At 40.2% G+C, this 26,421-nt stretch overlaps 3 protein-coding genes across 9 annotated transcripts in view; 2 read left to right on the top strand and 1 right to left on the bottom strand.

Annotated features, from left to right (window-relative positions):
- ENPP5 (ectonucleotide pyrophosphatase/phosphodiesterase family member 5) lies at positions 1–13,924 on the top strand. 3 transcript variants are annotated; one of them, XM_030870542.3, is made up of 4 exons: positions 1–74; positions 2,748–3,611; positions 5,098–5,274; positions 8,431–13,924. In XM_030870542.3, the coding sequence occupies exons 2-4, from the start codon at positions 2,783–2,785 to the stop codon at positions 8,856–8,858; spliced, it is 1,434 nt and encodes a 477-aa protein (XP_030726402.1). In that variant the 5' UTR covers positions 1–74; positions 2,748–2,782; the 3' UTR covers positions 8,859–13,924. The 3 variants fall into 3 exon arrangements, with proteins under 3 accessions (XP_030726402.1, XP_060164944.1, XP_030726401.1); XM_060308961.2 differs by having other exon boundaries at positions 15–74; positions 2,859–3,611; XM_030870541.3 differs by lacking the exon at positions 1–74 and adding an exon at positions 81–224.
- On the bottom strand, positions 13,787–26,325 carry ENPP4 (ectonucleotide pyrophosphatase/phosphodiesterase 4). Of its 3 annotated transcripts, none has more exons than XM_030870543.2 (4): positions 26,086–26,325; positions 19,496–20,354; positions 18,128–18,298; positions 13,787–16,097 (listed from the first exon to the last, which is right to left on the bottom strand). In XM_030870543.2, exons 2-4 carry the CDS (start codon positions 20,328–20,330, stop codon positions 15,733–15,735), a joined length of 1,371 nt encoding a protein of 456 aa, XP_030726403.1. In that variant the 5' UTR covers positions 20,331–20,354; positions 26,086–26,325; the 3' UTR covers positions 13,787–15,732. The 3 variants fall into 3 exon arrangements, with proteins under 3 accessions (XP_030726403.1, XP_060164945.1, XP_030726404.1); XM_060308962.1 differs by lacking the exon at positions 26,086–26,325 and adding an exon at positions 25,865–26,060; XM_030870544.3 differs by lacking the exon at positions 26,086–26,325 and adding an exon at positions 25,652–25,767.
- The window catches only part of CLIC5 (chloride intracellular channel 5), a 198,011-nt gene continuing 197,680 nt past the window's right edge, over positions 26,091–26,421 (top strand). For all 3 annotated transcript variants that reach the window (XM_060308967.2, XM_060308963.2, XM_060308964.2), the window contains exon 1: positions 26,091–26,421. The gene's annotated coding sequence lies outside the window, so the exon portion shown is untranslated.

Raw genomic sequence — 26,421 nt, 5'->3', positions numbered from 1 at the left:
ATGGGAGCCAAGAGGCGGGGCCTACGTCGGGCCTGCGGTGCTGGTCAGGTGCTCTGCGCTGAGGTGGCTTAAAGGTGAGGGACTGCAGGTTCGGGGCGGGGTGGGGGGTGCCCCTTGCTGCCGCCGCCTCCCCGCTATTGCCCCCGGTGTGCGGGAGGGAGCCCCCTCCAGGCCCTCCCTCCCATTGCCCCAAGCAGATGTGGACTGAGCGGATCGCCGCGAGGGTAAGAGTCCGGGAGTGTGGGAGGCTGGCCTGCCGGGGACCCACCCGCCTCCTGCGGGCTCCCCAAACTACCCTCCCACCCATTTTCACTGCACACATACCCAGAGCACGTTAGGGCATCTGCCAGCCTTGGTGGGCGGGAGGTTTGCGAATTGGAAACGTACCCTACCTCGAGATCCTTCCAGGAGCTAGGATGGAATCCCGGTGAAGAAGATGGGGCGATGCATCACCCTCCTCTTCATGTGTATTCGCTCTACACACACCTACTCCTCCTTCAGTGTCCTTCCTCTCGTTTCTTGACGCCCCGTCCCTCCAGATTTCCAAGGCTGTCTGTGGGGGAAGGGTTGGAGGGGAGGAGGAACTGGAATGCAGCTCAGTGAAATCTGGGCCCAGAACTAGGGATTCCACTGCACAGTGCAGCATTTTGTGCGTGAAGAAGAAATCAGATCTCCTTTCATCCCTACCCCCACTTCCCAGTTTGTTGCTTTATGTCATCGATGTGATGATGTTGTCTTACCAAACATTCCTAAGCTTGAGGCAACACTTAGCCTTTGTTTATTTTCATTTGTCCCAGGAAAGCAGTTCTTTCCTGCTTACCACAGTTGCTGAATTAATTTATTAAAATAGAGGAAAATCAGATGTTTCATATAGTTGATTCTTTTTTAGCCTTAAATTGCATTTGGTTCATAGTATCCTTCCTTGTGTTAGGAAGGTGAAGGAGAGAGAGAGGAAAGGATCATCAGTCTTAGCCAGAAATGTTAATAAGTATACTTGCAGTTCCTTATGGGAACTGATTATTCACATTCCTTCCAGGTTTGGAAAGTTTATTGCTGTTTGAGAAATAGTTTTTAAATTTAATTTTTGAACCATTGTCTGGAGACCAATACCTAAAACAGTTTCAGTTTAAGCAACAATTTCAGTTGTAGGTATGCTGAAATCAATTAAAAAACAAAACAGAATTCTTGCCCCTGACAGCAAAGCAAGCACGCCAAGCAGTTTTTATTTACCTGCACTTACAGCAAAGGCAAGACAGGGTCTAATTTTGAGGTTTAAGTATGTCTTCAGCATATTCAAATTAGGAAGATGTCAAAAGCTGAATTCGATTGCTTTTTTTAATATCAATTTATTTATTTCTATCTATTTATTTATTTATTTTGGGGGCCGCGTTGAGTCTTTGTTGCTGTGCGTGGGCTTTCTGGAGTTGCGGCGAGTGGGGGCTACTCTTTGTTGCTGTGCACAGGCTTCTCATTGCAGTGGCTTCTCTTGTTGCGGAGCATGGGCTGTAGGCATGCGGGCTTCAGTAGTTGTGGCTCACGGGCTCTAGAGGCTCAGTAGTTGTGGCGCACGGGCTTAGCTGCTCTGTGGCATGTGGGATCTTCCCGGACCAGGGATCGAACCCGTGTCCCCTGCATTGGCAGGCGGATTCTTAACCACGGTGCCACCAGGGAAGTCTCTCAAGAGATTTCTTGACACAAAATACGGTTAGATCCAGGTTTCGGTGGGCTTATAAATACCTTCATGCAAGAATGGACAGCAGAGGGAGAGAGAACAAAAGATCCTTACTGGATTTGCAAACCCAATGGGAACTGACCAAATTTACCTATGTATTGTTTTTTCATATTATCTCTTATTAGCTTTCTTGAATAGAATAAAAGCTTTTTAGAAATACAGGCGGATTACCAACGACAAATAACAACAACCTTGATCCCAAGAGATAATTTAATCCTGGGAAGTGCCTTTCTACACACATCACTGATAAGATTAAATGTTGATGAATTTTAAGATTAGGAAGGTCAACATCAAGTTTTAGAATTATGTTTCAGTTTATACTTAGTTCATAATCTAATTGTTTTGTTTAAAGAAGGCTATGCTTTGATTGACAATACATGAATGCAAATTACATTTCACAAATATATTTGAATGTCACAAATTTTGTCACTTCAGGATACCAAGTTAATCTATTTTCTCCTTTCTCTCATGACATCTCTCACTTCTCTTACCATGATGGACCAGACACAAGGCCTTGCCTTTGAAAAACAGAGGTGTACACATGTACTTTTAAAAAGTATTATTTTATATTTGCTAGTGCAAAGTTGCTTGTTGCTAGGTCCCTATAGCCCATCTAACCATAATGATAAATATGTCCACAGGTATTCGACTATATAAATGTTTCTGACCAGGAGTCAGAAGTCTGAGTCAACCTGAAAATGTTTCTGAAACGTTGTATGTAAATTATATCATCTTTTAAAATGATATTTGAGGAGCTTATTTACATAATTTCTTTGAGGAGTGTTTCAATAAATTCTTGGAAACTAAAACAGTTTCTAAAATGCAAATAGAAGTTTTAGCTTTATTTACACAGGGAGCCCCAGGTCTCTTGTTTTAAGATGAAGTTCTGCAGCGTAATCCTTCCAGGCTGTGATTTACGATGTAACAGGGATCACTCAGCACTGTCCCTCTCCATTTTGGGTGAAGTAAACAAAACAAAATGATTGCCATTAACTTCTATATGTTTCTTAAACAGATTGTCTTACACTGAACTGATCAAGTACTTTGAAAATGACTTCAAAACTTCTCTGGGTGTCCTTCATAGTTGCTGCATTGACACTTTCAATTACATTTTCTCTCCAACCAGACCAGCCAAAGGTTCTACTAGTTTCATTTGATGGATTCCGTTGGGATTACTTATACAGAGTTCCAACACCCCATTTTCATCATGTTAAAGAATATGGTGTCCACGTGAAGCAAGTTACTAATATTTTTATTACAAAGACCTACCCTAACCATTATACTTTGGTAACTGGCCTCTTTGCCGAGAATCATGGCATTGTGGCCAATGACATGTTTGATCCTGTTCTGAACAAATCTTTCTCCTTGGATAATATGAACATTTATGATTCTGAGTTTTGGGAAGAAGCGACGCCGATATGGATCACAAATCAGAGGGCGGGACACACGAGTGGTGCAGCCATGTGGCCCGGAACAGATGTCAAAATACATAAAAGCTTTCCTACTTACTATATGCCTTACAATGAGTCCGTTTCATTTGAAGAGAGAGTTGCCAAAATTATTGAATGGTTTACATCGAAAGAGCCCATCAATCTTGGTCTTCTCTATTGGGAAGAACCTGATGACATGGGCCACCTTTTGGGACCAGACAGCCCACTCATGGGGCCTGTCATTTCAGATATTGACCAGAGGTTAGGGTATCTCATACGAATGCTGAAAAAGGCAAAGTTGTGGAACGTTCTGAACCTAATCATCACAAGTGATCACGGAATGACGCAGTGTTCTGAGGAAAGGATCATAGAGCTTGACCAGTATCTGGATAAAGACCACTATACCCTGATTGACAAGTCGCCGGTGGCAGCCATCTTGCCCAAAGAAGGTAAGTCTGAACTGACTGGGGGTCTGGGGCCTGGTCTGCGTGTGCCCAGTGCGATTGAGTGGGGGATTTTTGTTTCTGTGTCTTTCAAGTGTGCTTGCCTTTGTCATGGTCATATTCTGGGATTTAATCCTTAGTCTCTGAAAAGACAAACTCTCTTTTCTCAGAGTCTGATTTTTCACTTTTTCCTAGAATATTAAAACTGATACTCTCTGCGTATTTATGGTAGTCGCGTTTAACCATTTTGGAGTCAGTGGATATGGTGAAAGCTACGGCCTCCATTCTCAGAGAAATTGAGATGGGAAGATAAATACAAACTGTGCCTGCAGTTAACAGTGATTTTACGGAAGCCCTAAAGCCTTCAGTGGATCCTTAGTCAGGACCTGCTTAATAGGGAAGCAGTGGGGTATAGGAAGGAGAGAGTTTCGGTCGTCCTGAGATTTAGTTCTCTTATCTGTAAACAGGGGAAGTAGTAACAGTACCTCAAACTTTTTACAAACCTCTCCTGGAAGCCTCATACCAGCTCTGTCTCTCGTTATTTCTGTTTTAAAGATAGGTGAACAAGCTCAAAAGGTTTAACATCCCCAGGTCAAAAGGTAAGTGCAGAGCAAGACTCAGACTTGCAACTCCTGACGTTTGTTTTATCGCCTCCTGGGGTTAGTCTAGGTATCCAATGAGAAAACAGATCTTGAAAAGCGGAAGAGCTCACAAATGAGAGTTAGATCCCTCGCAGGGGAATTAAGAGGATCATAGGAAACAGGGAATGTTAAAATAGGCACGTGCAGCGGCACACAAACATTTCTACCAATTCAATACAAAATAGCAATCTTCCGTGGTTAAGAAGATCGCATTAACCCTTCAGTTCCCCTGATCAAGTTGGTATGGTGTTCCCTTGTTGGCAGGGAGGAAGCCCCAACAAATGGATTTGAAAAACAAGAAAAGGATGAAAGATATTGCCCAGGTGTACTGCGTTTGAAGTTACAGGGAGTACTTCTGCAACGCCTCCAGGGTTTCAAAGAACGTTTGACCAACCCTCACCCTCCACTTACCGAATTTTCTTGTCTTGAGATTCTCTATTTCTGTACTCAGAACTACCAGAACTTAGCTCTTTGATTTTGTTTAGATATTGCAGTGCCCTTGACATTTTACTTTGTGCCACCACTTAGTACCTGTGTGTGTGTGTGTGTGTGTGTGTGTGTGTGTGTGTATTTAATCTTTAGGGATTAGAGATTTCTGGTTCTATAAAATGTCTTCTCTTAAGGTGAATTTACTTTAAGAGAAGATTATTTCTCAGTTTCCCCCACAAGATGATTTCCTCAAAGGGGATGGGAGTTCTAAAGTGTCTGGTGAGCCTTCATTACCTTGAACTTGCTGGCTGTCTACGTCAGTAGGATGTCTGCGTTGATTGACCTGTGTTGCCATGGTTGTTTCTTTGGCTGTAGCAGTGAGTGTCTTGTTCTGACTGCCTCTCCTCATCCTTCTCTTTTAGGCAGATTTGATGAAGTCTATGAAGCACTAGCTCATGCTCATCCTAATCTGACTGTTTACAAAACAGAAGAGATTCCAGACAGATGGCATTACAAACACAACAGTCGAATTCAGCCAATTCTCGCAGTGGCTGACGAAGGGTGGTATATTTTACGGAATAAGTCAGATGACTTTCTGTGTGAGTATGTTATAGTATTTCTCCCCATTCTGCATCGTTGTCTGCTAAAGGGGAGGCTAAGTGGGAGTTGTTTCTGCCGTATTCAACAGTCTGTTTATCGATTGAGTAACTAGCTAGTGTCACACATTAATAGCTAAATAAAGATCCCAATAAAGATTTATTGGGGCTTTAAAATGAGGTAACCTCCTAAAAGTGGAACATTTACTTCTCTTGAAGCCTTCAGACCAAAGAAAAGCACAGTGCCCTGTACTGCTTATTATAACCATTATGTTCCGGAGGAAGACCTAACTGAATTTTATAAATTGAATCATTTTCTGCATCTGTTTTATACTCTGATTTCAAAAGAGTTTAATCTCTGTTTTTCTTTTCAGTTGCTAGCTTTCTAGTTTCTTTTGCGCTTCTGGCTCTACCAAATATAGGCCAGCTTTGCTTTACACCTTGGAAACATTTCTAAAAATAAGTGCATATTGGCATGGATAAAAATATATCAAGATATATTTTCCTAATGAATATCTAGTGGTATAATTTTGGAGATATTTCCATTGAATAAATTTAGAATATAATGTAAATCCTATTTAAAATTAAAGCATGCAAAATAAAGAGCTTCCTGCTATCCTTTTTTTTTTTTAATTTATTTTTGGCCACACCATGCAGCTTGTGGGATCTTAGCTCCCCACCCAGGGATCGAACCCACGCCCCCTGCACTGGAAGCACAGAGTCTTAACCACTGGACCACCATGGAGGTCCCCCTGCTATCCTTTTTTTGTTTTTTTGCGGTACGCGGGCCTCTCACTGTTGTCGCCTCTCCCGCTGTGGAGCACAGGCTCCGGACGCGCAGGCTCAGCGGCCATGGCTCACGGGCCCAGCCGCTCCGCGGCATGTGGGATCTTCCCGGACCTGGGCACGAACCCGTGTCCCCTGCATCGGCAGGCGGACTCTCAACCACTGCGCCACCAGGGAAGCCCCCCCTGCTATCCTTAAGTGTAGTTTCCCCTTCTCATGTAGCTTTTAACAAGTTAGTCAAATGGAAAAGTCATCCACAGGATTTTTATTTTGCCTGTTATTTGCATATTTGCTCTCAAACTCCCCGCCCTTACCCTGCTCTGCTTTCTGTCAGCAGTGACAGATCCCTACAGACTAAATTTCCCAGGCTCCTTTGCTAACTGGTTTCTGGTTCAGTTTGGTCAATAGAGGACCTTTGCAGGAGTGTGGAAGGCTGGAGTTTGGGAGAAAGCCAGGGTATTTTTCCCCCACTCTCTCTGCCCCAGGCTGTGTCTCTAACAGTGACTTCATGTCCTCTGTGATCCCAGCTCTGGACGACTTCCTGCTCTATGGCCTCAGTGCCTACTGGGTAGTCCTGGCTTTGGGGTTCTGGGGACACTACCTCTTCCTTCTGTCCCTCCAGCATGGGGGCCATGGGAGGTTCCCACTGTTCTACTCACTGGGTAACCTTGCCATCCCATGTTTGCTTCTGAGCTTCAGCACTTTCGTAACTAGCCCCCATCTGAAATTCTCTCTCTTGGATGCGTTCCACTTTCTCAGCTGATGGAGATATTAACACACACTACCAATCAATTCACTGGGAGTTGTTTCCATTCTGTTACTTGAATGTTGAAGCAAGCACATGGTGTCAACACTATCTAGAAATGTTCTTTTAGGCACTGGTCCTTGATACATATAAAAGATGAACAAAATGTCCCTTTAGCTAGAATTGGGTCCCCATCATGTTTATTGATGAAGAGAAAAGCAGTTGCCTGGCCATGGCATTTGTAGAGCATATGTAAGGCATATTGGCAGATGTATACAGGTACATGGGTTCTGGTCCTGAAAACAGGTTTTACATATAGATAATAATCTGTAAAACAATATTTGATCAGGCCAGGAGAGCTGTTTTAAGAAGGCTTTTACAAGTAATTTCCTTGGCCAGGAGAATAGTTGCCACCTTTATATGTTCAGGGTTTCATGTATTGTGCAGGTAGCTCTTATGTTGGAGGGGTTGCTCAAAAAAGAACTGCTGTCTCTGAGGAGACTGAATGACAATTTACAATTAACATAAATGTAAGTGGCTCTCTTGAAATTTTGGTTTGGTGAACTACACATACTAGATGAGTCACACCTATTTTGAGCAGAAAACCTTAATAGTGCTCCTATTTCTGTTACATCATGTTCAGCATAATTGTCTATTCAACAAATAATTAAGTACTGGCTACTACAGTCCTCAGCCTGAGTTCTATAAGAGAATTCAGCCCTAATGTCCAAAAGCAGTGGTTCTCAAAGTGTGTTCCCTGGACCAGCAGCACCCAAATCACCTGGGAACTTGTTAGAAATGCAGATTCTTGGGCCCAACCAGATCTACTGAACTAGAAACTGTGAGGGTAGAGCCCAGCAATCTGTGTTTTTACCTGCACCCATCCCCCTACCCCGGGGTCTCAAGTTTGAGATTCAAGTTTGAGAACCTCTGCCCTTAGGCATCCATTATTAATAATAGACAGAATCTAAATACTGTCTACTGGATCAAGCATTTATTGTAGGGGCTACCATTATGAAACAAAGTCCCTCTTCATGGGAAAAGTTTTCTAAGTCATAATGAGTTCACTTCAAATCTGATTTTCTAGTAAGAAGTGTGATATGATTTATCTTTGCCTCCATGATTAGAGTCTAGATCCAACTTTTCATAGACACGAGCACAGCAGTCATCCAATCAATTACAAATTATATAATGGCACATTTCCCAAGGTTACTATCGATTAATTAACTAGAATAGCACAGTCCCGTCAGATGATTCCTAGTGATTCATAAATCCAGCGTTATTTTCACTTGAATAATAAACTCAAAAGAACCATGGCGGGCTTCCCTAGTGGCGCAGTGGTTGAGAGTCCGCCTGCCGATGCAGGGGACACGGGTTCGTGCCCCGGTCCAGGAGGATCCCGCATGCCGCGGAGTGGCTGGGCCCATGAGCCATGGCCGCTGAGCCTGCGTGTCCGGAGCCTGTGCTCCAAAATGGGAGAGGCCACAACAGTGAGAGGCCCGCGTACCACAAAGGAAAAAAAAAAAAGTCAAATTAGATAAAATTTAAGTTCACAATTTGATGATACAATTATTTCCATTTTAATACCATATGGTTGGCTAACTTGTTCATGCATTTTATCTTCACAGTAGGCAACCACGGTTATGATAATGCATTAGCAGAAATGCATCCCATGTTTTTAGCCCACGGTCCTGCCTTCCGAAAGAATTTCACAAAAGAGGCCATGAACTCAACAGATCTGTACCCCCTGCTCTGCCACCTCCTCAATATCACTGCGGTGCCACACAACGGATCACTCAGGAACGTCCAGGATCTGCTCAGTTCACCAACTCCAAGAGCAAGTCCTTATACACAGAGCCCTCCTCTCCTCCATGGTAGTGTCAAACCAAGAGAAAATGAACAAGAGGAACCATATGCTTATTTCATAGGGGTCTCTCTCGGTAGCATTATAGTTATTGTGTTTTTAATAATTTTCATTAAACATTTAATTCGCAGTCAAATACCTGCCTTACCAGATTTTCAGGCTGAAATATCTCAACCATTATTGCAAGCCTAATGCTCCTTTGATGTGGAGATTGCATAGTTATGTCAGTGTTTAAAGGTTTCAAATTCTAGGAAACCAGCTTCAAACATTTGCACAGACCATTAAGCAGTTACATACATATGCAGAGGCAGTCCTACACACACACACACACACACTCATGCACATGGACCAAAATACACATACCTGCAAAGGATGAAAGATGGGGAAGTATGTTTCCATTGTCCTCTCTGGCTTCTGGTAGGTAAGATCCTGCTTTATTTGGACTTGGCACATACAATGTATATATTTAACAACTTTGCACTATTTGAAGTACCTTACATATTGCACTTTAAATTAGTCTCCTAATGGGTACATTTATGTGAAATGCACTTTATTGACAATTACGTCTGATAACTCGGTTGAAAAAGACAACTTTTGCACCCATGTCCCAGAATACCTGTTATTCCTTGTTCAAACGGAACGAAATTTCTAATAATTCCTGAATACTGTAGAAATCTATCTATCTTCTTAAATTGGGAGAGCATGAAGAAAGTGAAAACTGTTGAAAATGAAATGTGATGGCCTTTGAACACTGAATTTTGAAGAGATGCATTCCCAACAGCAGGGTGCATCTGTGGGCACTCCTTGTCATATTTCTTTGCAATGGACATGGGTTTTCATTTACTTTTTCCCCCCAAAAAGAGATCCAAATACTGACGGATTCATTCCAGGTATGTTGTTTCCATCATGAAATTCATTATTGCTGTTTCCTGATTAGTCATTTTACTCTGATTTTAATAGTAAGACACCATGAGACCTCTACTCTGTAGGCTTGAAAAAAAAATAATAAGACACCATGAATATACATTTCTTTCCTCTCGAGTCTAGCACTGGTCTGACTAGAAGGCATCAGGCACCATCTCAGCAATATTTTCTCTTGCTCTGTAATTATTTGCTTCCTTGAAAACGAAATCACTATTAATCGCATTACAAAATCAGATGAGATAAAACAGTGTTTTCTTTCTGGTAATCTGTAGTGACAGAGCACAAGCATCTTTTAGATTTCAGCATGTGAAGGTCTGGAATTGCAAGAGAGCACAAACTACATTAGGGAAAATGTAGGCCACGCAATCCTTGAAAAGAACTGTGTGGAGCTTGGGGGAAAAAAAATTAGACAGAAACTTGGGGAAAAAAATCAGGCAGGGCCATTGTTTGCAGTGTACCCAGGACAATGCTAAAGGGTGCCTGGTGGCAAAAAATAGTGAAGCTCCTAGAGGTAACAGGTAATTGAAACAAGAGGAGCTGAGGTTATAGCCTTGTTTCCTGAAATATCTGAATATCCACTCACCAAATGCTCAGTGGACTCAAAGATGAATCCAGGTTCACAAATAGACTTTACCTCCTGGGTAGGTTTTTTCACCTGCCTGTTCATCTCAGCTTCCCATTCCCTTCCATGGAAAGATGTGCCTTAGATCTCTTAAGTAGTCTGGTTAGGGAGAGGGTAGTGTTACCTATGGTTTCTTAGAGGAAAGAGAAGGCCCTGGAAAGAATAGCTTTCCTTGAAGAAAATAGAAACCAGTTTATAGACACGTGGCCCACAGAAAATACTGTGATTTTGTGTATATTTATGCACCAGCTCGCTAAAAGTAGGTAAAGTGGTAAATGTATTCCAGAAAGGATAAACTAGATGTAAAGAACAAAAGTGGCATAGTGAAAAATATAATTGAAGTGCTTCCTAAAATCAGGTGAATGAATTATTTTTTTTTTATTTTATTTTTTTTGTGGTACGTGGGCCTCTCACTGCTGTGGCCTCTCCCGCTGCGGAGCACAGGCTCCGGACGCGCAGGCTCAGGGGCCATGGCTCACGGGCCCAGCCGCTCCGCGGCATGTGGGATCCTCCCGGACCGGGGCACGAACCCGCGTCCGCTGCATCGGCAGGCGGACTCTCAACCACTGCGCCACCAGGGAAGCCCGAATGAATTATTTTTAAATGATGATACCAGTAAACAGTGTTAGCACTTAATTCTCATGTCACCAATACAACCTCTAAATGGGATAGAATGGAATCGCTGGAAATGTACTATAGATGAAAAAGCTGAGAAGTGGGATGGTAGATAGCAGACTCCTCAAGAGGTCTGAACTCCGGATTAGACATTTTACAACATGTGACCACTCGTATTGGCTTGCTTTGTAGCGATGAACTTATCTGCGTTATTGAGATGCCCATCTAATGACTGAAAGATGAAACTGGTCTATTTAAAAGCATTATTATTCAAGTGCTCTCTGTGTATTTAAACTAATTGTTGCATTAAATTCATTTTAGAGGGTGCTATTACCTTAGTAGTAAGAAGAGAGTAGATTCTGTAACACTGATGAAATCATGAAAATTCTGATATGAAGATTTGATTATTGAATGGTTTCCTTTATCTGCAGATACTTATTTTCCTGTAAATATCAGCAGGAGAGTTTACCTGAAGGAAAATAAAATTTTAAACTTTGCTGGGGAAATATCTAGTCACTCATCATTTTTCGATAGTTTCGTTGTTGTTTTGGTTTTATCTGCATGTCTCTGTGGTCAAACTTTGTATGCAGTCAACACAAATGAGCATATAGAAATAACATGTAGACCAGCTAATCTTCCTAACTGTAAGTAAGAACTTTTAAAAGGTCCCAGGAATGGAATCCCCCCCTCACAACACTGACATGTTTGCGCTAAATCCTCTGTCGTGTATTTTGAAGTTGATTAGTTGATAATGATTTTTCTTGTTCAGCATGTATTTTGCAATGTCTTCTCCCTTTGCCACCTGCCATTTAAGTTGAAAATTGCTTTTCAAAATGCTTTCTGTCCTCTTAAGTAAAATTAGGATCGATTCTATTATTAGTTTCAGTTTCTTACAAGAGCCTATTTCTAGAAAATCTATAGTTTTCTTTTTTTGATGCTATTTTTATCAGGTTTGATATCAATGTTATATGCCCCTCAAAAACTCATGTTTTTTTTTCTACAACACTAGTTTTATGAAGCAAATATAACAGGGATAATCAAACCCAACCAAGGGGCACTAAAAAAGATCACTGTTTTGGGGGCCTGAAAACTTTTTTGTAGAATAGTTTATACTTTCTCAATCTTTAATTAAGAAATTGGTTTTAATTTTCTTTCTCTATTGGAATCAATTTTATTCAGTAAATCTGGCATCCAAACTTCAGGAAGCGCAGGGCCTGGGAAATGGTTCTGGATCCAAGGATCTTAGCCCAGGAGTTAAACCACGAGGAGACAAAAGTAATTTGTTAGTATAAAGTTTTACCACTTTTGAAATGCTACAGAACTCTCTTCCAAAGTAAAGTGCCTTTTTTTTTGTTTTCCCACAGTTCCTAGAAGTATTCAATGAATGTCAAAAGAGGAAATTAATCACTGCTCTATTAGAGGAAACTTTGTTGAATCTATATTAGAAAAGACATTAAATACTCTGGCTATGTACAAAACTAAGTTTAAATACTGTAATCTCGCCCTCACCCTGAGTGTTTTGTAATCACCTTTTTTCAAACTTCTTCCTGTCTACTGTAAGTCAATAAATTATAGCTCTAGAAACTCTGCAAAATTTATCTTGGCTTTCTTTCCAGTGATGTCCTTATGTTGGATTGCATATTTATACACTGCTTTAAAAATCTGGTTAAATGTTGCAAACTTAATCCTGGTTTTAAAAAAATTGTAATGAATGCCTAGGTGGATTTTGCAGTATTACTAAGTCATGTCGACATCTATCACAGTATGTATATTTTGCGAGAAGGTGACAAATTAAAAAATCATCAATGACGTCACATTGTATATTGAATGTGGTTAAAATGTTTTGGTAGATTTTATTCACATAAAATTTTAAAAATCATAACGAAGTCATAACTATGAATTCAAACAATATGGTCAAAATATATTTAACTTAAGGCACTACACACAAATTTCTTTAAAGCACACTCATGTCATTTATTTACATAGTATTTTAGGAATTTACAATAAATACACATTTCCCATCTCATCTTTGTCCTTCGTTTGTAGCTTTATATACTCACAATGAAGTAAAAACCTCCAAATAAAAGGTATTAAATGCAATTATCCTTAAAGCTTACCAGATATGGGCAAGAGAAGGAAATACCCAAGAACAAGGCAAAGTTTTTTTTAATCCTTTAATGTTCCAAGTATCTTTCAATTCTTATACCAAGCTTAATGGAACAGTAACACAAAACCAGTGGTACAGAGCATTGAAATAATTCTTATTCTATTGCTGTTTACCAGAAAAACTTGCACATTAATAGCAGCAGAACTGTCCCTACATTTACATAAGTAAATGTACTTATTCTGAATTCACTCACTGAATTAACAAACTTACTAAAAAGTTTTCCTATTACCTTTGAGTATTGTTGTCATAAACAGTTAAATCTTTCCTGGAGCCAAATACTTTCTACCACCCAGAAAACACAGAAACATATTAGTCAATTATTTAACAAAATACACACCAAGTGAAAAAGGCTGGCTTTACTGAAATATTTTCTCAGTGTACTAGAGCAGTCATTGGCTTTAAGTGATCATTTTTAAATATACAACTGAATTAACATAAAGTTCAATATAATAATATATAAACGTCTCTTTGATTAAATACTCTTCTTGTCCCATCAACATATACAAAAAACATTTACAACTTTAATTCAAGTTAGTATTTTGAGAATGGAATAAAGAACAAGACAAATAATAGGTCTTTTGTTCAAAGGGCTGAGACACTGCTGGGGCATCCCTTCCTATTCCATCCTCCATAAAATCCACTCACAGGTTGCACGCTATGGACAGACTTCTGAAACTCGTAACTGCCAATCAAGCCAGTACAACCACTAAAGCTCACACCACTGCAAAGACCAAGCTCTCCTCAATTAGTATTTTAGACATTTCAAAAAAATGCTCACTGCTTTAAATGTGACTGTTCTCCTGTCTTTTTTTTTTTTAATGGAAATGGAAGTAGAAAGAAATTTTTCTATTATTTTGTTCAGATCAACGATTAACCTTTAGGATAACTTTTATGTGAGGCAAAAACATCAGAAATAAAATCTGTCAAAAAGCAAAATGAGTCCTGGTGGTTTTATTTATTTATCATGCTGTTCTTAATACAGTCACCTATGACTGCATGCATGGACTATTCATGCAGGGTGTAGAAATGCTTCTCAAGAACCCCAAGTACAATGGGTACCAAATACCGGGATCAGGAGATCAGCAGTGACCACAGGATGAATTACGTTTGATGACTGGCACCACTGTTCTTGACCACCACGGATAATCAGCATTTAAGTGGGCTGCATATTTACTGTAGATTATCTTTGTATCTGTAAAACAGTTCCCTAGTTTATTTGTCAAAACTTTAAAGATCGCACTAGTAATATTAACTGCTTGCCTCAGCTGCTGATGAATGGTTCTTGAACTCAATTTTTCCTCTAATAGATGGAATCTTGTCTGCCACAATTCAGTTTCTTCCTACTAATCATGATTGTTAGAAGGTACCACTTAGCAAAGCTAGGATAACAGTTATTCACAACAAATCCTTCGCTCTGAACAAGTATGTTTTAAAAGATATGAGCGGAGTGGTTATTTCTATGAACCAAATATGGGAGAAAAACGCAGAGGCAGCGTTCAGGCTACTGAAGGTTAACAGAGTCCTGAGAGTTTCTTCAGCCACTTAACGCATGATTCATGTAAAAGATCAGAAGATACTAAATTCCATTTTAAATTTAGCTACGCTATAGCCTAAAAAGTAAGGCATAAAATTCCCAAAGGTAAATAGAAAAATCTCTTTTCCTCATTCTGACCCAATCAAACCCAGATTCGTATCAGGTCATACATTTCTCGGCAGCACCTGGAGACCTCTGGTTACAAAAATCAACAGGAGAAAGTTAAAAATGGTAACAAAAATTAATGAATTTTTAAAAATTATGATTTTACCTTGTGAGTTAGAAGAAAGTACACGAAAGTGAAGTGCAATTATAACCTTTCCTGAGAGCTGGGTTCTATGGGGATGTGGGAGGCTGCTCCCAGGCCACTCACCTCCCACCACCTGCTGTAAGTCACACAAAGTGTACACACATACATGCAACACACTGGTGCGTACATACACACAACTAAATAACTTACACAAAGGCATTGAGTACAAAGTGAGGAAAGCACGTGTCCCTATTTTCTTAGCCTCTTCTTAGCAATACTCTTCAAAAGGTTTCACTTTTGAGGCCTCAATAGCTTAAGGGTCTTAACAAAGACACACTGGTGAAGAAGACTTAGGCTTTGTATCACGGGGTCTTTGCTTGTTTTTTATAATAGTTTTTCTTAAAATAATTTCTTCATATGCTAGATCTTTTCTGCCTGCTTGATCCATTTTAATTAACCATCACAGAGAATTTCCTACCTCAAGGGTTTACTTGGGATACAAACTCTATTAAAGGCACATATAAAAATATAGGAAAGTTTTCCTTCCTGATACACAAAATCCACACATTTTATAAAGATTTCTGTTGTATAATTTACAAATGTAAAAATTTATTCAAAAAGCATACCCACTAAATTTTTGCATATTTTCATCTATAGATGTGTCTAATCTTCGTTGCAAAAAAAAAAAAAAGGGCAAAGGCAGTATTTTTCTTAAAAAAACCTTTCTAGTTAGGGAAACAGTCAGTGTTAACTAATGATTTACTAGCAATGTTTGCTACGGTCAGAGTTTTTTGTATTAGCTAATGCCGCAAAACAAAACACAAGGAAAAACAAAATAATTGTAGCATGCTTGGTCTAAGATCTTTGTCTTTCAAAGTATACTTTTTCATAGTTGTAACACCATTCCTTGGGTGTGTCCTAATCACAGCCACTTTGTATAAACCCCAGCACGTGTCACCCAATTAAAGGATCATCGTCATCATCTTGTAGCTGAAGTCGGGAAAATGGCCGGGGTCCAGAGAGTCTATTCTGCATGATTATGATGAGGCAGGTCAGAGTGGTTAAGACCAAGAGCGCACCGATAACAATTCCTATGGCTTCTGGGAGATTAATGCACCACTGGTCCACTAACAAACACTTAGTGTGGCCGAAGGTTCCATTATTGGGATGTGGCTTTAATCCCAGGATGTGGCACATCATTGGGTAGATATCCACAATGTTAATGGTGCTGTGCTGGTAGCCTTTGTGAAATGCAGGACCGTGGGCAGCTAGAAATGGATTCATACTAGGCAAAGAATTATCGTAACCATGGTCACCTACTGGAAAAGAACAAGATGATGTCAGTAAATAAGAGCAGCTTTTCTACCACAAAATAACTTGCTTCTAGTGTAAATACACTGCATTCTTGCCAGTGTCATTCCCATTAAAATTCTGATTAGTTGGGCCAAACAGGTGCCAGCAGTACAATTTTCTGTTTTCTTCAAGTCACAGCCACGTCCTCTATTTCACACACACACCACCCCCACCTCTTCTCGATCCGTCATGACCTCAGGCTTTAAAGCTCTCTCTCAGTCCCAGCCCCACGTATTTCACCTGCCAGTGTCCAGCACTGTTTGCGCAAGCCCACTGCAAACAGCACCAGTGATAAAAAGAGTGGTCGGCCTGAGGGTCCTGAGTAACTGGGGAGAGCAGAAGTGAGTAAAACCAGTGAGCGGCAAGGAAGTTAGCCTGAAGCCTGACCTACGTCAGCTGCTCCTGGACAAGACATAGGATGTGGAATACACCACTGGTCTACTGACAGCTGATGGACACCTCAGCATCTGGAGGGCCAGGGGACTGAGCACGTTACGGAAGGGATTCTTGCCTTGAATGTGACGTCTAACCTGGTGACTCCAACTTGTAACTCTAGTAAAAGTCTAACTCAAAGAAAAACCTGATGGTCCCTGATATCATTCCAATACCAGATTCTCAAGCTTTTGCTTTATTTTTTAAAATATTGCCTTTTAATGCAGACCAGTTACATTTAATAAGCTCCTATTTCCATATGAAGTGCAGGTGACTAAGTGATGAGTGGATCAGTGTTACATATTCTTTAATTGTATGTTTGAAATATTTCATAAGAAAAACAACCCACGTGACCAATACAATAAAAAGCACAATATAACATTATATATAGGTATTATGATTTCAGTAATATAAATGTATATGATTATAATGTGAATAATATAAACCATATGATTTAATAATAAAAATATGCATTTGTATGTAACAGAGAAAAAGATTAGAAGGAGGAAAACACCCACAATTAACATCTGACTGTACTTCTGTATCGAAGGATCATGGATAGTTTTTGTTCTCTTTTCTGAACTTTTCTGTATTTTCCAAGTTTTCAATAATTAGGATACAACGTAAGTAGCAATAATATATCAACTCTAATGGCCCTCAGTCTCATCCTTGCCTGATGCGTCTGAACTGCTATAGATCAGGGATCTGCAGACTACAGCACCTGGCCAAATTTAGCCCTCCGCCTGTTTCTGTAAAGGAAGCTTCATTGGAACAGCCCATGTCAGTTTGTTTATGTATTGCCTGTGGCTGCCTTCCCACTATAAAGGTAGGATTGAGTAGTTGAGACAGAGACCAGCTGTCCCACAAAGCCTAAAATATTTACTATTTGGCTTTTCACAGAAAAATTTTCTGACCCCTGCTATGGTTTACAAAATCAGATTTTTGAAAAATGTACTTGAATTGAATTTTCCTTATGGGTAAAAAGCTGTAATTCTCCCCTATACATTTCTTCAGTTTGAGGAGAGATTTTGATCCATCTGTTTTGTTTACTTGGTCGATTTTTGTTTGCATACTTTCTGGTTCTTGCCCAGTGTTCTAACTAGCTGTAGCACTCAGGTAAACAATTTCATCACTGGGGAAAGACTTAAGGTTACTTGGACAAATTTTTTTAACACAAAAAAAGAAAAAAGGATTTGAACTAGCTAATCTCTCCCCCTTCACTTTGTTTCTTGACTTCTCTTTTATTTTCTTTGTTTCTTTACTACTCTCTTATTTTTACAAATCAAGAGAACCAGCCTTGAAAGTTACTGACAGTAACTGAAGTTTTTGTAAAAAAGTAAAACTACTCCTTCACCCTTAAGATCACCCAACCTTCTAATCTAAGGATGAAACTGTGGTTTCTAAAAATGGCTCTCAGATGAAAACCTGAGAATCACCTAGTTGAAAATCAAACTAATTACACTGTGTGAACATCTCTAAATCAAAGTATCCTGTTAATGGAACAATGTCCCGATGTGTGATTTATCCCTAGGATTCAAAAGAAAAATTCTAAATAAATACTTACATTTTAGTGATGATTTATTTAGCACAATTGTCCAGCCTTCATCAGCAATCAAAATAATAGGTTGAATTCGATCATTATGTTGGTAATGAAACCTGGCAGGAATGTCTTCTTTGAGATAAACATTCATGTGAGGGTCACAGACTTTCAGTTTGTTATAAACCTTTGTTCTGTCTGGAAGAAAAGGAAACAGCAAAGGAAAAAGTCATGTTGACTGATAAGGAAAAAATATTTCTAACTAGAATAACTGGAAATAAGTCCTGAACAATGTTATCTATTAAAGCCCTTTAATCATTAAAAAAACAGAATAATAATGATGTAACAGTGTTGGGGACACACACACACACACACACACCTTTCCAAGCATTCACGTATCTCTCTTCATTTTGTGATTATCCCTGGTGGACTTTTATACAAAGAGGACAAATTTCACATCTAGCTTCCTAAGTAAATATAAACTAATTACATATTACTGGTAACTACTAATTCTAAGATTGGTAGACGAAAGGTATATCTCACACAAAAGTCCAAGATGTTTTTTAAGGATAAAAATTTCCTTTTTCCATTAGTGTGAATAAGTAAGAAATATATCAACAAAGACCTACTGTATAGCACAGGGAACTATATTCAATATCTTATAATAACCTATAATGGAAAAGAATCTGAAAAAGAATATATATATATATATGTGTGTGTGTGTGTGTGTGTGTGTAAAACTGCATTTCGTTGCTGTACACCAGAAACCTTATAAATCAACTATACTTCAATAAAAAAATAAAAATTAAAAAAAAGAAATACATCAAAAAGCAAGGAGGGACTTCCCTGGTGGCGCAGTGGTTGGGAATCTGCCTGCCAGGGCAGGGGACATTGGTTCGAGCCCTGGTCTGGGAAGATCCCACATGCCGCGGAGCAACTGAGCCTGTGCGCCACAACTACTGAGCCTGCACTCTAGAGCCCGCAAGCCACAACTACTGAGCCCGCGTGCCACAACTACTGAGTCCATGTGCCTAGAGCCCGTGCTCTGCAACAAGAGAAGCCACCGCAATGAGAAGCCTGCATGCTGCAATGAAGAGTAGCCCCTGCTCGCTGCAACTAGAGAAAGCCTGCATGCAGCAACGAAGACCCAACGCAGCCAAAAATAAATTAATTAACTTAAAGAAAAAAAAGCAAAGAAATAATCCCTTTGAACCTAAACCTTAAGCTAATTGCCTAAAAACTTATACATCAGGGGGAAAACATAATCCCGCTCTGAGTGAGTATAGGAGTGTATGGCTGTGAACTACAAAACGTCTGAGCTTCGTTCTTTTACAAAACCCTTCCTCCTCAATCAACCGCCCCATTCAAATATTCCTTGGCTAAAAGTTTACTTACTTATTTTGGGAAGTATTGCAGCAACGGGGGTCAAGTCTACAAGAGTGTAGTCTGAGGGGTCGATGCAGCGATCCAAGTTTATCAGCTTGTCCTCAGAACACTGGGTCATCCCATGATCACTTGTAATGATCACATTAAGATCTTCCCACAGTCCTAACACCTTGAGTTTGTGAACTAGCTCACCGATATGGTCATCTATTTCTTTCAACACTCGGCGCATGTTTTCTTTATCTTCAGGGCCATATTTGTGGCCACTTGCGTCTGGCTCTTCCCAATAGAGTGTTGCAAAGGTGACAGGTGGGTTCGAATTGCTCAGCCACGTGGAGACGTTACTGAGTCTCTCCTCAAATGACACTGAGGGGCTGTAATTCATGAAATAGGAAGGTGTGGTATTGTGAATGGGCACGTCGGTACCAGGCCACATAGCAGCAGCACTTGATCTGTTTTCCTGAAGCTGGTTGGTCACCCAAATAGGGACTGCCTCATTCCACCAAAAAGGATCCTTGTCATTACTGTCAGAAAAATGTTTCTTTGTGATGACATCATACATGGAATTAGCCACAATGCCATGGCTTTCTTCATACAGGCCTGTCACGATGCTGTAGTGGTTTGGAAATGTTTTTGTGATAAAGGCATTTTTAACCTGCTCTACCAAGACACCTTCTTTGATAAAATTCTGGAGATGAGGAAATTCATAGTTGTGTAGATAGTCAGCTCTGAAGCCATCAAAGGATACCAGTAGTAACTTGGGTGGCAAAGTACAGGAAGAGTTCCCTCTACAACCAGTTATAAGTCCAGAAAACAAACATATCAGCAATAACTTCATAGTGAACATGCTGAAGGAGGGCAGTCAGGGTTCCTAAAATATAAAAACACAATTCATAAGTAGTAATGCTATTTGAGTTGGATTAGGTTTCAGAAGTTTAGTCATCGGGAGAAGAAAACCAACATTTATAAACTTTTTATACACCAGCTTTACCTACATCAACTTGAAAATTAAATAATGTCACTTACTGAAAGATAACTGAATAAAGATAAAGTGGGAAAAAATAAAAATTGCCTTTACTTGTCCAGTTGTATGTCCTGCCCCATTTTTCATGCTCTGAAGGGGATATGGGTCGTTCTTGTGCCCCATACCAATGGGCTGCCTTGTTTGTTTGCAGCAGCAGAAGTTATTCTAAAGGTTTAATAAGAACAAACGAAGAAACAAAAACAACCCTTTTGCACAAAACAGAAATAACGCCAAGCTTTCAGAGGCTCCAGGGAGGGCGATTATTTTTCTAGTTTCATGACTGGTACCCTATAGTTCCTTTCAATCCACAGAAATAGGGGGTGGAAACTCTACCATACTGGCTCATCATCAGTTCCTGTTGAAAAATACTGGCATGAAAAAGGGGAGTAAGTAATAAATACTACATGAGGAAAAGGTCCCACCTCAATCTGAACCTGCCCAATATTCACAGGAGGCTGACAGACAGACAAAGCCTACAGGAACTTGGATGTCACGGTAGTTTCTGAGGAAATGCAACAGCTGTTGAAATGCATTTCATCACCACATCCCTTTTAAACTTCCTTTTTACTGTCAAAGACGTACAGTTGGCCCTCCATATCCACGGGTTTTACATCCATGGATTCAACCAACCGCGGATGGAAAATCCAGAAGGCTGACTGTATTCGTGTACTATTGCCACTTTATATAAGAGACTTGAGCACCTGCAGCTTTTGGTATCTGCTGGGGCTCCTGGAACCAATCTCCCTGCGGATAATGAGGGGCCACTGTAACTATCCTGCCTACCATCCTAGGCTCAGAGCGCTCCCTGATTTTTTGGTTCTTTTTTTAACAATCTACTGATTACAAAAAAACAGATTTCCCCAAACAAATCTCCCTACCTTCAGACTCTATCTTCTTTGGTTCCTAAGCAAATAGGAGATGTCATTTAGGTAGAGTGAGTCTCCGCTGCTGCCGTACTTCTTTTTTTATTATTTTTTAATTTTTTTGCCACGCCAAGAGGCCTATGGGATCTTAGTCCCGTGACCAGGGATTGAACCTGTGCCCTCTGCATTGGAAGTGCAGAGTCTTAACCACTGGACCGCCAGGTAAGTCCCCTGCCACACTTCTTCAAGTCCCCAGGGCCTCCTGTCCAGAGCCCTTCCATCTCTTAACTGACCTTCCTACCTTGATCACCGTCCCCTTATTCACCCAACATCCGCTCCCAACTTAATCTTCCCAGGAATAGCCCTGTCTATGACATTTCCTTGATAAAATCAGTATTCAAAGTCCCCCAGCCTATACAGAAACACCTCTGCCTGGCATTCAAGTCCCTCCATTATCCAGGCACAACTCACGTGCAAATTACTATGAAACAGTTACAGAAATCATGGTCAACCTTAATTCCCTTTTACCACACATTGCTGTCACAGTCTGTCTGAGATGTATTACAGAGACAATAATCGTTTATCTAGGTGACCTATAGGTGACCTATAACAGCTCTTCAGTAATAATTTGTGTTTCCAAACCTCTTAAAGTTACTTTCTACACATGAAATCTTTGCCCAAATACTCTCTTAGGTCAATAAAAAAAAAAATCATTCAATAAATAATATAACTGAAGTCTATAACACCAAAATTTATGTATGTGCCATTTATCAGAGGACAAGGGCTTTATACTTTTCAAACATAAAATACTCAAAATAGGGGCATAAATAATCAAAACAACGAATCTGGCTGTCATCTTGGAAGAACAAAGACGAGCTTGAATGAACTCTGTTCTACAACACCACGATTTCTTGTAATGCTGCGCTTGAGACCCATACATCATAAAGCATTGTTTTTAAAACTAAGCCCTTTGAGGAATCATGTCACAGTATGTCTAAAACTTTTCCAACGGAGTTCCTCTAAGAGCAGAGGGGTGCCGAGACAACTGTATATCCACGTGCAAAAGAATGAATTTGGACCCCTCAGCTCATACCATGTACAAAAATAAACTCAAAATGACCAAGATTAAGAGCTAAAACTATAAAACTCTTAGCAGAAAATATAGGAATAAGTCTTCATGACCTTGAGTTAGGCAAAGCCTTCTAAGATACAGCATCAAAAGCACAAGTGACGAAAATCATAAATAAATAAATTGGACTTCACCAAAATTGAAAGCTTTTCCATTTCAAAGGATATAATAGAGAGAACAGAAAACCCACAGAACGGGAGACAATATTTGCAAATCATATATCTGGTAAAGGATTTATATCTAGAATATATAAAGAACTGTAACAACTCTAAAAGTTAAATAATCCAATTAAAAAATGAGCAAAGGATCTGAAAAGATATTTCTCCAGATACAGAGATGGCAAATAAGCACATGAAATTATGTTCAACATCATTAGCCATCAGGGAAATGCAAATCAAAACCAACAATGAGATACCCCTTCACACCCAGTAGGATGGATATAATAAAAAAGATAATAACAAGTGTTGGCAAGGATGTAGAGAAACTAGAACTTTTATACACTGCTGGTGAGAATGAAAATGGTACAGGCACTTGGAAAACATTCTGGTAGTTCTTCAAAAGTTTAAACAGAGTTACCGTACGACCCAGAAAATCTACTAGTAGGCATATGCCTCAGAGAAATTAAAACACAAGTCAATGATAAAACTTGTACACAAATGATCACAGCAGCATTATCTGTAAGAGCCATGAAGTGGAAACATCTCAAATGTCCGTAAGTGATAAATGGATAAGATGTGGTATATCCATACAATGGAATATTATTTGGCAATAAAAAGGAATGAAGTGCAAATATATGTTATTGCTTGGATAAACCTTTGAAACATTGTGCTAAGTAAAAAAAAAGGCAGTCACAAAAGATCACTTATTGTATGATTCTATTTAGATGAAATGCCTAGATAGGCAAATCTATAGAGATGGAAAGTATATTAGATTTGTCTGGAGCAAGGGGTTGAGGAGAAATGAGGAGTAAATGCTCATGGATACCAGGTTTCTTTTTGGGGTGATGAAAATGTTCTCAAATTGACTGTGGTAATGGTTGCACAATTCGTAAAAATGTACACTTTAAATGAGTAAACTAGACAGTATGTGGATTTTACCTCAATAAAACCATTATATTAAAAAAAAAGAGTAGAGAGAAATGAAATTGTAATCTTAAAAGCATCTGGATTGTCCTGCCACAAAACAGGAAACATCTCTGATGTTTCATCTTACCTCAAAAATTATGTGAAATGTGTACTCTACACCACAGACCTGAGTTTTTTAACGTGAATGTGTTTCACCTCATTTCCCATGTGCAAAACAATAAAACAAAAACCTGTGTCCGCCCCTCTCTCACACAAAATACATACAAATCAAAATCTTTCTTCCCCAAATCTTGAGTGAATAGGAGGGTCAAGGCACATGTGCTGTTTACCCTGTGGTTCACTAACCCCTAGCACACTGCTGGATTCTTGTCTCCAGACTTAGAAGCACAGACAAAGTGGAAAGATTAGAGGCTCTGAAATCAGAAGGATCACAGAACTTGAGCCCACATTTAGTAGACGGGCAACTGTGGGCAGATCTACCAGCTTCAGTTTCTGTGTTTGTAAAATGCGGATACATAAAGTGTTAAACAATATAGGCCCTCAAATTTAGTCTCTTTTTTATCCACAGTTACAAAGCTGTTATGTTAGGAAAAAAGTCTGTACCGTGACAGGCGGAATGATACTACTGTGAAACTATAAAGTAGACAGAAATAATTTAGGCTAACCTCTTCTTTTTACACAGGATGAAGATGAAGTCCCTGGATTGGCCAAACTCAGGAAGCAATTCGTAGCCTTACTGTCTGTACTCTTACGAATTTCAGGTCCTTAACAAGTTTATAAATCTAGTAACAGCGAGTTTACAAGTCTGGTTTTAATCTCCAAACTATGAACGGGACTTTTCCTGCTTTCATTAATGGTGCCTGTATCTATGTCTACTGCATTCTGTTTCATCCCAACAGGAGTGTTAAGCTATAAACAAAACACCAGTGAGAAGTTCTCAAGTATTTCCAAGGAATAAAAAAATCACTAATTGCTATATTACAAAGCACTGGGAGAAATTCTGTAATTTTTCAAACCAAAAAGATATCAAAGGGAAGGAAAAAAAGCAGAGTCACCGGAACTACACCCAGATAATCCCAACCGAAGTTGTGTGTAGTTTTCTTCAATTCAGGGCCAAAACACATTCTCCCTCATCTGGGATGACTTTCTTACTTGGATGAAATGTATCTCGGGCAATTCTCACTGGCATTCTTAGCTGAAATTGGGGGAGTGTGATAGTCAAAGGATATGATGAAAGCTATCTGCCGCCATTAGCATGCCATCTGCTCTGTAATACAAAAGCCTTATTCTAAACACTTCACAAATACTATTTATAATGAAACTCTTACACAGCTTTAAAATAAAATAAAAATAAAATAGCATTGTCTATTCACATAGATAACATTGGTGGTTTTCCCTAGATTATTATTATTAATTTTCTTGATATTCTAAAGAAAAACTAAAACTACTCTCTGAAAGACTCTTAACAACTCTAGGATTCTAAAGTATTCTTCAATTTTCCAGCACATACAAACTTTTCCGGCATCTTCAAAACAGCTATACTTAATCTTACTTTCTACATATATTATTTCTTTCTACAAAATAACTCCTTGTGTACTACTTCTGTGTTCATCAAATTTCTCCCAAATTATATTTTGTAGCTGATTTAAAAGCAAGGAGGAGATATTTATATTTTATATATTTTAGTTATAAAATACCTCCTCCCTGCTTTTAAATTCTTTTAATTTCCTTAAAATAGCTTGGAACAACCTCTGGAAAAAAGGAAGAAAGAAAAGAAAACCGGAATATTAAAAGGAGCAGTTGACTTTCTATAGTACTGGCAAGGTTTCCAGCTTGGGTCCACCAGATGGCCTGGTGGTTAAAGAAGAAACCCTAGTGGAGTCAAGGCTGGAATAAACCTGAATCTGTTCGTGGTCACTAGCTGTGCTTCACGTCTCTGAGCAGGACTTTCCCCATCTGTATAATGGGACGCTGTGATCTCACAGGGTTGCAGTGCCCAGAAAAGGAAGCGTTATTTGTAAAATGCTTAACACAGTGCCCGGCCGATAAAAAGCACTTCAGTGTTACCTTTCTTGTTAGGTTTTCTAGGAAATTCGTTTTTAAATTTGGCTGTGTCACTCCCATCAACTCTAATCGAATACTCAGGCGGAGGTAGGTCGATCGATACCTTGGACCGCGTTCCTGTAAAATCAAACGCCCGCCCCCTCGGCCTCCACCTCTGTCCCGCCACCGCTCCCCGCCTCCACCCCATACCCCACCGTCCGCCCAGGCCGCGCCTACCTGCTCAGTTTCCTTTCCTCTTCCCACCCCGCCCTCGGCCGCCCCCAGCCAGGTACCTCCCGGCCGCTCCGGGGTCCCTCGCGGCTGTCCGCTAGGGGGATGTGTGTGTGTGTGTATCAAGGGTAGGGGATCTCACCACCTCTATTTTCAAAGCCCCTAGTGGACGGGGGAGGGGGTGGCATTTCCCTCCGGAACGCCGGGCGCGCTAGGCTCACACTCACCCGCTGCCGCCGCTTCTCTGCAGCACGCGGACCCGGCGCGCGCGGAACCCGGCGCTCCTGGGTCTTGGGAGCGACGGAGACCTGAAGGCGCAGGAGCCAGACCGAGCTCTTCCTGAGGCGCCTGCGCACTAACGGGCGCCCCTGTTAACAGCCCCTTCCTCCCTGAGATTCGCGCTACCCGAGGCGCTCCGAGGGTGCTCGGCTGCCCCGCGCGCGACTGCGGAACAGTTTTACAGCTCGTGGGGACTCAGCGGGCGACGGAGTGTGACACATGTCCTCGGATTGGACACCTCAGCCGCCGTCGATGTAACTCCCTTTCCGATTGGTTGGATTCAG

The sequence above is a fragment of the Globicephala melas genome, chromosome 11 (genome assembly GCF_963455315.2).
Source record: "Globicephala melas chromosome 11, mGloMel1.2, whole genome shotgun sequence".
NCBI lineage: Eukaryota > Metazoa > Chordata > Mammalia > Artiodactyla > Delphinidae > Globicephala > Globicephala melas.
This window is presented reverse-complemented; position numbering and strand designations above follow the sequence as displayed.